The 14,405-nt window shown below is 35.5% G+C and overlaps 1 protein-coding gene across 9 annotated transcripts in view; it reads left to right on the top strand.

The window, feature by feature from the left end:
• MCF2 (MCF.2 cell line derived transforming sequence) overlaps nucleotides 1-14,405 on the top strand; it is a 132,128-nt gene that overhangs the window by 52,419 nt on the left and 65,304 nt on the right. For all 9 annotated transcript variants that reach the window (XM_054250817.2, XM_054250816.2, XM_078363248.1 and 6 more), the window contains 3 exons: nucleotides 6,100-6,168; nucleotides 11,279-11,393; nucleotides 12,492-12,582. In XM_054250817.2, coding sequence (XP_054106792.2) covers nucleotides 6,100-6,168; nucleotides 11,279-11,393; nucleotides 12,492-12,582 — 275 coding nt within the window. The remainder of the gene's footprint in view (nucleotides 1-6,099; nucleotides 6,169-11,278; nucleotides 11,394-12,491; nucleotides 12,583-14,405) is intronic.

Raw genomic sequence — 14,405 nt, 5'->3', positions numbered from 1 at the left:
TTGGAAAGATATTTCATGCTCATGGATTGGAAGAGTTAATATTGTTAAAATGACAATACTACCCATGGAAATTTATAGATTTGATGCAGTCTCTATCAAATTCCAAGGCCTGCTTCAGAGAAATAGAAAAAAATTCTAAAAATGTATATAAAATAACAAAAGACCTGAAATGGCCAAAGCAGTCCTGACCAAAAAGAACAAAGCTGCAGGCATCATACTACATAACTTCAAAATTTATGACAAAGCTATACTAACCATAACAGCATGATATTGGCATAAAACAGACACATAGGCCAATGGAACAGAATAGAGAACCCAGATATAAATCCATACATTTACAGCCAAATCATCTTGGACAAAGGTGCCAAGAATCTACAATGGGGAAAGGAAATTTTCAATAAATGGTGCTGGAACAACTGGATAAATATATGTGGAAGGGTGAAACTAGATCCCTATATCTCACTAGACACAAAAATAAAATCAAAATGGATTAAAGACTTAAACTGAAAACCTGAAACTACGAAACTACTAGACAAAAACGTTGGGGAAAAACATTGGTCTGGGCAGTTTTTGTCTAAAACCTCAAAAGCATAGGCAACCACAGCAAAAATAGACAAATGGGATCACATCAAGCTAAAAACCTTCTGCATAGCAAAGGAAACAATCAACAGAGTGAGGAGACAATCCATGGAATGAAAAAAATATTTGCAAACTATCCATTTGAAAAGGGATTAATAAGCAGAATATGTAAGGAGCTCCAACAACTCAACAGCAAAGGACCCAAATAATTCAATTCATAAAATGGGCAAAATATCTGAATAGACATTTCTCAAAAGAAGACATAAATATGACCAACAGATCTATGAAAAAATGTTCAACGTCACTAATCATCAGAAAAATGCAAATCAAAACTACAATGGCTTATCTCACCTCAGTTAAAATGGCCTGTATCAAAAAGACAGGCAATAACAGATGCTGGTGAGGGTGTGGAGAAAGGAGAATTCTTGCACACTGTTGGTAGGAAAGTAAACTAGTACAGCCGCTATGAAAAACAGTATGGAAGCTCTTCAAAAAATGAAAAATAGAACTACCATAGAATTCAACAATTCCAATGCTGGGTATATATTCAAAAGAAAGAAAGTCAATATATTGAAGAGATGTTTACACTCCCATGTTTATTGCAGCACTATTTACAATAGCCAAAATATGGAATCAACCTTAGTGCCATTCAACAGATGAATGGATAAAAGAAAATATGGTATATATATACGATGAAATGTTATTCTTACATAAAACAGAAAGAAATCCTCTCATTTGCAGCAAAATGAATGGAACTGGTGGCAATTATGTTAAGTGAAATAAGAAAAACACAGAAACACAAATACTACATGTTCTCACTAATATGTGAGAGCTAAAAAATGGATCTCATGAAGATAGAGAGTAAATTGGTGGTTACCAGAGGCTGGGAAAGGTGGAGGGGAGGTGATGAAGAGAAAAAAAAGAATTTAAATGTATTTAATACCACTGAACTGTACACTTAAAATGGTAAATTTTATATGTATATTTTTACCTGAATAAGAAATATAAAATAAAATGGAGTAATGAGGTGAGGGGTAGGGAGTGACTTGTTGAAAATTACAGAGCAGCTCAGTATTCCAGCTCACACTAGGCCCTGGTGTTCCCACTCCCAGCCCACAGACTTTTATTTTGTGTCCTGAGGCCTCTCTCATTACATGAGTGCTTAAAATGTAGAGTAAGTGGACATGGTTTCCATAGCTATGCAAGAGTCTGAGTGATACTGGAGGAATCAAGTTGTACGTATTAGTATTTCCAGATCTGCCACCTGACATAAAATGCATCAGTTTATCTTTACGCTTGTTCCTACTGATCAAAGCAAGGGAGAAATTTGGGTCTCTTATTATGCAGGAATATTTTTATGTCTGATGCTCTCTCATTTAGAAAGTAGAACATATGTGAATTCTACCAGAGGTACAAAGAGGAGCTGGTACCATTCCTTTGGAAACTATTCCAAACAATAGAGAAAGAGGGACTCCTCCCAACCTCATTTTATGAGGCCAGCATCATCCCGATACCAAAACCTGGAAGAAACACCACAAGAAAAGAAAATTTCAGGCCAATATCCCTAATGAACATGGATGTGAAAATCCTCAACAAAATACTGGCAAACCAAATCCAGCAGCACATCAAAAAACTTATCCACCACGAACAAGTTGGCTTCATACCTGGGATGTAAGGCTGGTTCAACATACACAAATCAATAAACGTAATCCATCACATAAACAGAACCAATGATAAAAACCACATTATTATCTCAATAGATGCGGAAAAGGCCTTTGATAAAATTCAACACCCCATTCATGCTAAAAACTCTCAATAAACTAGATAATTGATGAAACGTATCTCAAAATTATAAGAGCTATTTATGACAAACCCACAGCCAATATCATACCAAATGGGCAAAAACTGGAAGCATTCCCTTTTAAAACCAGCACAAGACAAGGATCCTCCCTCACACCACTCCTATTCAACATGGTATTGGAAATTTTGGCCAGGGCAATTAGGCAAGATAAAGAAATAAAGGATATTCAAATAGGAAAAGAGGAAGTCAAATTGTCTCTATTTGCAGATGACATGATTGTATATTTAGAAAATCCCATAATCTCAGCCCAAAATCTCCTTAAGCTGATAAGCATCTTCAGCAAAATCAATGTGCAAAAATCACAAGCATTTCTATACACCAATAACAGACTTAAAGAGTGCCAAATCATAAGCAAACTCATGTTCACAATTGCTACAAAGAGAATAAAATACCTAGGAATACAACTTACAAGGGATGTGCAGGACCTTTTCAAGGAGAACTACAAACCACTGCTCAAGGAACTAAGAGAGGACACAAATAAATGGAAAAACATTTCACACTCATGGATAGGAAGAATCAATATCATGAAAATGGCCATACTGCCCAAAGTAATTTATAGGTTCAATGCTATCCCCATCAAGCTACCATTGACTTTCTTCAGAGATTTAGAAAATGACTACTTTTTAAATTTCATGTGGAACCAAAAATGAGCCTGTATAGCCAAGACAATCCTAAATAAAAAGAGAAAACCTGGAGGCATCTTGCTACCTGGCTTCAAACTATACTACAAAGCTACAGTAACCAAAACAGCATGGTACTGGTACCAAAACATATATAGACAAATGGAACAGAACAGAGGACTCAGAAATAACACCACTAATCTACAACCATCTGATCTTGGACAAACCTGACAAAAACAAGCAATGGTGAAAGAGTTCCCTATTTAACAAATGGTGTTGTGAAAACTAGCTAGCCATATGCAAAAAACTGAAACTGGACCCCTTCCTTACATCTAATACAAAAATTAACTCAAGATAGATGAAAGACTTAAACGTAAGACCTAAAACCATAAAAACCCTAGAAGAAAACCTAGGCAATACCATTCAGACTATAGGCATGGGCAAAGACTTCATGACTAAAACACCAAAAGCAATGGCAACAAAAGCCAAAATTGACAAATGGAATCTAATTAAACTAAAGAGCTTCTATATAGCAAAAGAAACTATTATCAGACTGAACAGGCAAACAGGCCACGTACAGAATGGAAGAATTTTGCAATCTGTCCACCTGACAAAGGGCTAATATCCAGAATGTACAAGGAACTTAAACAAATTTACAAGAAAAAAAAATCCCCATCAAAAAGTGGGCAAAGGATATGAACAGACACTTCTCAAAAGAAGACATTTATGCTGCCAAGAAACATGAAAAAAAGGTCATCATCACTAGTCATTAAAGAAATGCAAATCAAAACCATAATGAGATATCATCTCATGCCAGTTAGAATGGTGTTCATTAAAAAGTTGAGAAAAAACAGATGCTGGAGAGAAAGTGGAGAAATAGAAAAGCTTTTACACTGTTGGTGGGAGTGTAAATTAGTTCAACTATTATGGAAGACTGTAGTGATTACTCAGGGATCTAGAACCAGAAATACCATTTGAAGCTGCAATCCCATTACTGGGTATATACTCAAAGGATTATAAATCATTCTACTATAAAAACACATGCACACATATGTTTACTGTGGCACTGTTCGCAATGGCAAAGACTGGGAACCAACCCAAATGTCCATCAATGATATACTGGATAAAGAAAATGTGTCACATATATACCATGGAATACTATGCAGCCACAGAAAAGGATGCGTTCATGTCTTTGCAGGGACATGGATGAAGTTGGAAATCATCATTCTCAGCAAACTAACGAGGAACAGAAAACCAAACACCTCATGTTCTCACTCATAAGTGGGAGTTGAACAATGAGACCACATGGACACAGGGAAAGGAACATCACACACCAGGGCCTGTTGGGGGTTGGGGGGCTAGGGGAGGGATAGCATTAGGAGAAATACCGAATGTAGATGATGGGTTGATGGGTGCAGTAAACCATCATGGCACATGTATACCTGTGTAACAAACCTGCACGTTCTGCACATGTATCTCAGAACTTAAAGTATAATAATCATAATAATAAAGAAATAAAAAGTAGAACATGTTTCAGCTATGTTCAGGCTGAAACATGTAACAGGCTCCTGAGGGGAGAGAGAGTTCTCCTGTTTTTTGTATTACCCTTGTTCTCACTTTTCTTCTATGGTTCCATCCTAAAAATGTCAATATGGAACATATGTTTGTAGCTGTTATAAACAATTCTTTTATCTGATTAAACATCTAGCATGGAAAGAATAACTGCACGTGTAAATGTATATGCCTTGGTCTGAAATCTATCAAGAGTCTAAATATATAAAATTACGTGACATTTTTAAGAAATGACTTTTATGTCTTGACAAAGTAGATTTGTAATGACATGTATCTTATGAAAATAAATGTCAATTAAAATTGCTTTATGTTTCAAATCATGTGTTGGGAGGATTGTTCTGTAACAGATAACTTACTCCACTGTCTATTGTGGAACCATTGAGAACTTCTTTTTTAAATTCCTTTGAGGATTATCCTTTATAAACCACATTCATGTGGTATAATTTGAGGAGCACTGAGAAGGGTAATCAAGCTGACACCACCAGAGACTAAGACTTTGAAGGCACTTTGTATCAGAAAGCAGGTGAAAAATATGGCTGCAGTAAGAGATGTGGAACCACAGGCATTAATACTGACAAGCCAAAATAGCCTAGTTTGATGACCCGTTTTCTTTTAAAAAGTTATCCTTGTTCATGGACCAGAGGCAGGTAGTGTACTTTGATTTTTTGGCCCCTATAGAGTTCACTAGAACTGTACATTGTAAGTTAACACTTAAGATCTGGGACAATCAAAGCACATTGAACAATGCATGGACATTGTTTCATCTATAATGATAAAAGATGGGTTAATATGCTGCTATTTATCGAACACCTACCATTATGCCAGGTATTTCAAATTTCATTGTGAGGTAGATACCATTATGCCCAGTTCATAGCTGAGGAAACTAAAGTTTAGATAGGCTAACTAAATTGCCCATATTTCCATGGCTGGTGAATGTAAGAATCTGGATTTGAATCCACATCTATCTAGACTCATAAGCCTATATGGTTCACCACTTGTAAAATGGGATAACAATACCCACCTCAGGGATTTGTAAAGGATTTAATAAGATTAAAAAATCCAAAAAGCACTTTGTAATAGCTAATAAAGCTTTGTAGATTGAAATGCATTATCAGAAGTAGAAGACAATCTGCTACAGTGTCTCCCCATGGCCATCTACCCTTCAAATAAATCTGGATGTCCTGGAGTTTGCGTCTTTGTCCTTGGCTTTCTGGTGAGAGTAGTTTATGTCTTGGGCATAGATTCTGAGAAGTAGGTCACTTGTTCTACTTATTCAGTGATATTTTCAAGAGCGCGATTTCCTTGCCATGTAGCTGACAGGAGGAAAGAGATCAGCAGTGTCTATGGACACAGACCTGTGGGACTCCCAGAATAATTTTAGACACAGTGAGAAATCCTGTGTCTAAAATCATGTAAGGCTGTACCTTAATATACATGTAATTTCCTCTCTTTTCTTGTTTGTCATAGAAACGAATCTGCTTTTCCGTATAAAGGACATCAGTCATTTCCTAATGCAAGACATCGCCTTCCTGTCTGGTAAGCACTTCCTTATATATAGTCCAGATAGATAGATGACTTGATTAGCAGTTAAGTTTGGTACCTATTGTATAAATAGCTCTCTCTCTCTCTTTCTAGAGCTATTATATATATTCATTTGAGAAGCACTATTTTAATAAACATTTATACATTGTGCACCTAGTTTCTAAACAAATGGACATTTAGAGAATAATTAGAAGTTTTAAGCATTTTAGATATGTGAGTAAAACTGACCTTACCACTCTTGTTCATTTGACTTTCAGATGAGTGTTCAAAAATCTATGATAGTTGAAAGTAGAATATGTCTCCTAGGTGGGTGCAGGCTGAGTGGGAGGGGAGCAGCTGAGGCAGCTTCTTTGATTACTCCAATGTTTATTACAAATGCTGGCAAGTTGCATTCACTAAATAATCAGCATGCACTAAGTTTTTTTTTTTTTTTTAGGATTTCATTTATACATTATAAAGTTTATTTTTCTCATATATACATATAATTTGTATGTAATTTTTAGTAATTGTGATAAAATATGTTTAACATATAATTTATCATTTTAACCATTTTTTTTTTTTTTTTTGAGATGGAGTTTCGCTCTTGTTACCCAGGCTGGAGTGCAATGGCGCGATCTCCGCTCACTGCAACCTCTGCCTCCTGGGTTCAGACAATTCTCCTGCCTCGGCCTCCGGAGTAGCTGGGATTACAGGCACACGCCACCATGCCCAGCTAATTTTTTGTATTTTTAGTAGAGACGGGGTTTCACCATGTTGACCAGGATGGTCTCCATCTCTTGACCTCGTGATCCACCTGTCTCGGCCTCCCAAAGTGCTGGGATTACAGGCTTGAGCCACGGCACCCGGCCCATTTTAACCATTTTTAAGAGTACAGTTTGGCAGCATTAAGTGTGTTTACATTTTTGTGCCACCATTGCCACCACCATCTCCAGAACTTCAAATCTTGCACAATTGAAACTCTATATCCATTGAACAATTACCCCCGATTTCATTCTTTCCTCTCTCTAGCCCCTGTCAACCACAATTTTACTTTCTGTCTCTATGAATTTGACTGTCCTAGGTGCCTAATGTAAGTAAATCATATGGTATATGTCTTTTTGTGACTGGCAAATTCACTTAGCATAATGTCTTTAAGTTTCATCGATGTGTAGCATGTATCAGAACTTCCTTCCTTTTTAAGGCTGAATAATATTCCATGTTATGTATATACCATATTTTGTTTATCTGTTCATCCATCAATAGATACTTTGGTTGCTTCTACCCTTTGTCTATTGTGAATAATGCCACTAAATAGCATTACACGTTTTTAGAGACGTAACTACGGTAAACCATCCCACCCCTTTAGCTTTTGGTCAGACTTTAGGGAAAGTTTTGCTTAAAAACAAGCAAATTGCTCTCAGGTATTAGAGTAATTTGAATTATATCATTAAAGATTATATTTGTTATATTAAGCAGATAAAGAAAAACTTACTGGTATATATTAATACATTGTTTTTATAAAGACGAATGCATCTTAGGGGTCGAGAGTACAAGAAACTATCTTATTCCTTTTAAATAGTTTAATTCTCCTAGAAATGGCACCTACATGCTCAGTTCACTAAACAAAGTTTTACTTTATAAGTGATCCTAATTGGACACTTCAATCTGGCCTCTGCTTTTATTGTCATTATTTATTGTTTTTAAAGACAGTGTCTTGCTCTTTTGCCCAGGCTCCAGTGCAGTGGTACGATCATAGTTTAATGTAGCCATAAACTTCTCGGTTCAAGTGATCTTTCCACCTCAGCCTCCGAAGTTGCTGGAACTATAGGAGTGTGCCACCACACCTGGCTAATTTTTATATTTTTTGTAGTAAAAGTGTTTTGCTGTGTTGCCTTGGCTGGTCTTGAACTCCTGGCCTCAGGCGATCCTCCCGTCTTGGCTTCCCAAAGTGCTTCGGCATAAGCCACTGCATCCAGCCTGGCCTCTGCTTTTAAATGATTATAATTACACCTATGATAAAGCTTAATTAAAAAATGATTCTAATTAGTGGTAACTGTGAATTAGTGATGACTTAATTATGGCTTTATGTTTTATTTTATAAGTGGCATAAATGTGTGACAGTGTCAGTAAATTTAGCAGTGTGTTAGGTTTACTTTTAAGTTTTGGAGATTTTACTTAAGATTATCTGTGTTTTCCAGACTGTTCTAAATAGAACCATCCTCAGGGCTTGCTGCGCTCGTCCAGACCCCACTCTACACTTTTCCTTCCTTAATTGCTTTTTGTATTAAAAATGCTTCTGCCTATAGCTGCCTTTGAAGAAAAGATTCCCAATGGCAAAATATTAATAATAATTTAAACGTTCCAATTTGGAATATAAATATCTCTTTTGTTCTCTTCTCACAAGTTTACTACTTAGGCCAGTACTTGTAGGTGTTCAGTGTTAATAATAGCTTATAGATTAGTCAATGATAATTTACTCTTATAGGAGCCTTGCTGCCATTTTTTTTTTGATAAGTATACTTTGCCTAAGTGCTAGATGGTTCTTTCCTTAACTAGAGTGACTAGCTTGCTTGGCAAGTATGTAGTTATTTTATATTTCAGATATTTATTACATATTATTTATATTACTAGTTCTATACCATACTCTACTTATAGAGGCCCTTTGATTAAAGATTCACTAAATCTCTTGGTTCAGAATTATACAGTTTCTCCTTTGAGTTTCTTAACAACTCTTGAGTGGATGCCATTTATTCTCAGTGATTATTTTCACTCTACTCTTTAATTCTAGAATACCATACGGTGAAGATTAATAACCCTTTGATTTAATACTTTGGACTAGTTTTATTAAAAATTAATTTGGGAATGAGTACTCTCAAGTTTCCCTTGGTAAATATTGAGGCAAATAATTTATCTGATCTTTTTCCACGTGTACTAGAGAAAAAAGTGTATTCTGCTTCTGTTGGATGGAGTGTTCTAGAAATGTCAATTAGGTCTTGTTGGTTGCGACTGTCATTCAGGTATACAATATCCTTGCAAATTCTTTGTCTACTTGTTCTATCAATTATTGAGAGATGGGTAGTGAAATTTCTGACTAAAATTGTGAATTTGTCTATTTCTCCTTGTAGCTCTATCAATTTTTGCTTTCTGTATTTTGAAGTTCTGTGATTAGGTGCATAAGCATTTAAAATTATGTCCCATTGATGAATTGACCACTTTATCATTATCAAATGGTCATTTTAATAGCTAGTAATATTTTTTACTCTGAAATCTACTTTGTCAAATATTAGACTGCTTTGTTTTGATTAGTATTGTCATTGTATATCTTTTTCTATCCTTTGCTTTGGATAGATTTGAACGTTTATATTTATAACATGTGTTTTTGTGTGCAGCATATAATTTGGTCTTTCTTTTTTATCCAGTTTGATGATCTTTGACTTTTAATTACAGTGTCTAGGTCATTGACATTTTATGTGATTATTAATATGGATGGATTTAAATCTACCCTCTTACTATCTTATAATAAAAAAAATACAAATAGTAAGATGGTAGATTTTTCCATTTGTCCCATGTGTTCTTTGTTTTCTTTCATTTCTGTCTTCTTTTGGATTGAGTATTGTTATGATTCCATTTTATATCCTTTTCTTTTTCTTTCTTTTTGAGGGGGGGATGGGGTCTCACTCTGTTGCCCAGTCTGGAGTGCAGTGGTGCGATCTCAGCTCACTGCAACCTCCACCTCCCAGGTTCAAGCGATTTTTCTGCCTCAGTTTCCTGAGTAGCTTGGGATTACAGGTATGCACCACCACGTCCAGCTAATTTTTGATTTTTGGTAGAGACAGGATTTCCACATGTTGGCCAGGCTGGTCTTGAATTCCTGACCTCAAGTGATCCTCCCACCTTGGCCTCTCAAAGTGCTGGGATTACAGGCATAAGCCACTGTGCCTGGCCTATATCCTTTTCTATTGTCATATTTTTATTGAGGATTAAATTAAAAGTATTTGTACATCTTTATTCACTTAAATTTGGCCAGATAAAAATTACAACTAAACTCAAAAAATTTCTATTAGTGAGCTAAAGTCAAAGGCCACTTTGCAACTTTTCTCCAAAAATAATTCTTCAAATTCAATTTAGCACTTTATTGAGCATCCATGCTCTGTGTAGGTGCTAGGCTGGCTGCAGATGTGGACCTTAAACACACGTAAGGCTCATCTCTGCACTTAGGTGGCTTTCATTTTCAGTATTTCTCATCCTCCAGGCTGCATAGAGGGCTACTGGGATGGATAGAGAATCAGGTGGAGAGACCAGAATGAAAGCCCAGAGCCAGTGCAATCATTCCCCCACCTAGAGTCTCTATGACAGTTACCACTATTCCTAGTTCCTATGGAAATGAGCTTAGGGCAACCTCACCTATAAACCCTGGGATCCATGCTTACTGGGGGTCAAGGTCATCCACTTGGTCAAGATACTGCTGGATACAACTGCTCCAGGTTAATGGCTACATGGGCCTGTGGGTAGCTTCCACAATCCTACACTTCTGCCTGGACTCTGACCCGGGCTGAACCCAGGTTAACATTGAATGTTAACCCACAGTCATCTTTCTTTTCATTAATAAAATTCCTATATCATTCCTGTCATTATTGCTTTTGTTGTTTCTTCCATAAACACATTAAACCATCACCTATTTCCTATAGTGTGCTCTGTATCTTTTCCTGCTCACTATGACACTAAGAGATCAATTATATCAAGTTTTCCACTTGCTGTCAAGCCATCAGTCACTCATTTTGAATTTAGGCTCATTGGTATAGAAACAGTTATTTCCCAACCTCTTAGTTGTCCAGTTTGGGGAATCGGCTATTTTCAACTATATTTATTATATGTATTTTATGACATTTTCTTCTGACTATATTCATTCATTTTACTCTCTTTCTTTTTCCTTTTTTATTGAGAAACTACTCTGCCACTTTTTAAACTTGAAGTGTCAGGAACTTGGAGCCATTTTGGTTTATGTGGAGATCATTATCCTTATAACATTGTGTTACTGCAAAACACTATTCATATCTAAAATCCTCTTTCTTGCCTCATTGCTATATATTTTTTAAATTCAGTTGATTTTTTTCTATTATTATAGGTGGCCGGGGAAAGGACGATGCTTGGATTATTACATTTCCAGAAAACTGTAATTTTAGATGTATACCAGAGGAAGTAATAGCAAAAGTGCTTACTTACCTGACATCTATTGCAAGGTATAATATTCCGTTACAATTTTTCAATTCACTTTATATCATATATCCATCTGGATGCCATAACAGGAAAATGGCTTGATATAGCTATTATTATTTTTGTTAATAATCAACCAACTTCAAAGTAGATAAGAAGTACAACTTAGAAGGAGAAGCTGGCAGCTACTTAAATTGTTACAGAAATTATACTGACGGTCTATAGAAATAAAATTGGGGATCTAGGAGTATTTGTTCCCATGAAACATAAATACTTTAATTTGCTTAAAAGGAAATATTACCAGCCAAGAGTGAGGACAGCCATTTTTCATCCCTTCTGAATATAACACAAGAAGACCAAATCTTAAGTAGATTCAATAGTGGTACTAGGAGATACTAGGAGGAACGTCTTGATATTAAAACTTATTTGGAACTAGAATGCTTTAAAATGGAAAGTTTTGAAAGGTTTCTTAGAGATTTCATTTATGTTAAAGACAAAATTTTCAAAGGAAGCATTTTCTAATTACTAACCCTGAAGAACAAGAGGACACAAATCTGGGATGATAAAATTCAGAGTCTCATGAACAAAAATCAAATCTGAAAAAATGAAACTTGCAATGTACCTATTGAAGCTTGAAAGTGATCTTTTTAGGGCAAATAGAAGTTGTATTTTCCATTAAACTGCATTTCCTCAAAGAGTAGACTAGAGTTAGAAAAATAGATTTAGCAGTGTTATTTTGAATGAGTGAATGGATCATTGACTCACGATGGATTGCATGGAAAGTTAAATCTGATAGCATGAAGGATAGTTATCTTTTGCGTTTTCCCACACCCAGGGTTATATAGTATTTCAAATCAATTTTAGTGACCTATCTTCATTACTCTATTACTTTTCTATTGAAAAGATTGACATTAATGCTGCAAAAGAAATTTTAAATAGTGAGTAAGGGAATATGCATTCAAATTAGTTTTCTAAGATAGTACTTTGTGATAGCTTTCCAAATCCAAATCTCTCTTCGGTGAAGACATCAAATGTAGATGAAATAATCATAAATTGAATGAAGACCTATATAACAAATTTGCATTATTATTAAGAAAAAGTTCTTATTTCCTCTTATCTTGCAGGCAAAATGGACCTGACTCCCGGTTTACCATTATTCTGGATCGACGATTGGATACGTGGTCTTCTCTCAAAATCTCTCTCCAAAAAATCTCAGTAAGTATCTATGCAGTGTACAGTAACTTTTAATTTTTGTTTTACATGATACTTTCTGTTTTGGGAGGTATAAATTACTTTGGTACTGACAGAGACAATAAGAATAGATGGGATAGTGAGGAGGGAAAGCAGAAGGAGAGGTTGTAGTGGAGACTGAGATAAATAACTCTACCCAAAATAAAACCTAGTAAGAATGAGTAAGTTGTTGGTGATTCAAACAAGGCAAGTTTTTATGGAAACTTTATTTTTTTGGTGGAAATAGCTGTGTTGCATACTCATTGTATGTGAAAAAATATAAAGAAGAAAGTTTAAACAATAGTAATCCAACCACCCCAAAATAAGCAATTTTTAACATTTTGGTGTATAACTTTCTAGACTTATTTTACCCTAGGATAGGGTAGGGAGATGAGTCTCATATAAAATGATGTAGCTCCCCTACTGGTATCTAGTCCCCAGTTTCCCAAGACCCAGAGAAACATTTTCTGTAATTGAAACAATGAGAAATACAGTTCTGTCCATGACCAAGATGATCTATTTTTAGGCTTATGAGGATATCATGAAATTGACACTTTATTTTCATTGATGAGGAGGGAAATGAGGAACTCCCAGACTCCTTCTGAGCTGGCAAGATTGGGGCTCTCTGTGGAAGTGTCATGTAGTCAACTTCCTCTATTAGACCAGAGTAGCTGAGAATCAATATATATTTTTCTTTGAGATTCCAACATTTCCAGCCATCTGAAATTCTTTGTTCTCCTGCCCGATTGAGGAGGTCACGCTTACCACAAGAAGTTGATTTAGTCACAAAGGCAAAAAAAATCTAGGTTGTTGGAATTCCAAGCCAATGTTCTAGCACTAGCAAGGTAAAATGAGTAAGATCATTATTCTTTTAATACCCAGAATGGATTATTTCTCATTTTGGACAAATAAGCAGAAAGTGGTTTCCTGTTTATTTAACACAGGTGTTTGATCAATAGCAGTGGAGAGAAGAGTTAACATCAGATACACTCAGATTAGTAAAATAAAATAGAAAAAACTTGACTTTGTATAGCATATTTGTGCTTTTTCAAAATCATTCACATTTATTAAGTATTATTGATTCCCTTCATTTCCTGATTAAGGACTGCAGGTAGGTATCACTATAATTATCTTATAGATGATGAAATCACATTAATATGTGCACTTTGGAATGCTTATGTGATGAATCCAAGGTCCAATAGCCAAGTAACCAAAAGAGCCATAGCAATAATTGAAATGTTGAGAATTCTAGTTGGTAATTCTTTCTATCATTTTCCAACTAGCTTACAAATAGACAAATAAATTCAAAGTTATTTAGAAAAAGGTAAAATTTCTTTTGAGAGAGTAAATCTGTTCTCCATATGTGATTGAGCTTTATCTGTGGGCTAAATAAGGTAAAAGCTATTTCCCTTGCTCTGGTCTTTTAGCATTGGTCCCTGGGCATATTGAGTAGACCTTGGTTTATGCTAATAACTTCTTCTATTATACTAAATAGAGCACTTGTTGCTTTAAAACATTTTTTATCACCCAGGATTTTTCTTTTGGCCAACACTGCACCTGCCTGATTAAATTAATTTTCATTGTGTGACTGGCACATGACATTAGCTTTTTTTGGTAGAGTTTTATTTTTATTATTCAAAATAGGTGGCTTGTAACAGAGGTTCTATTTTTCATTAAAGAGAAGTATAAGATTAGGTCATGATCCTGTCATATTGAAGTCAACAGAGGGTAATTACTTGTTTACTGGGGAGTGATACTCCCATTTTTGTATTCCCAGGGCTGCTTTCTCAGTGGAGAATTATGACCTA

This window comes from Callithrix jacchus, chromosome X (genome assembly GCF_049354715.1).
Source record: "Callithrix jacchus isolate 240 chromosome X, calJac240_pri, whole genome shotgun sequence".
NCBI lineage: Eukaryota > Metazoa > Chordata > Mammalia > Primates > Cebidae > Callithrix > Callithrix jacchus.
This window is presented reverse-complemented; position numbering and strand designations above follow the sequence as displayed.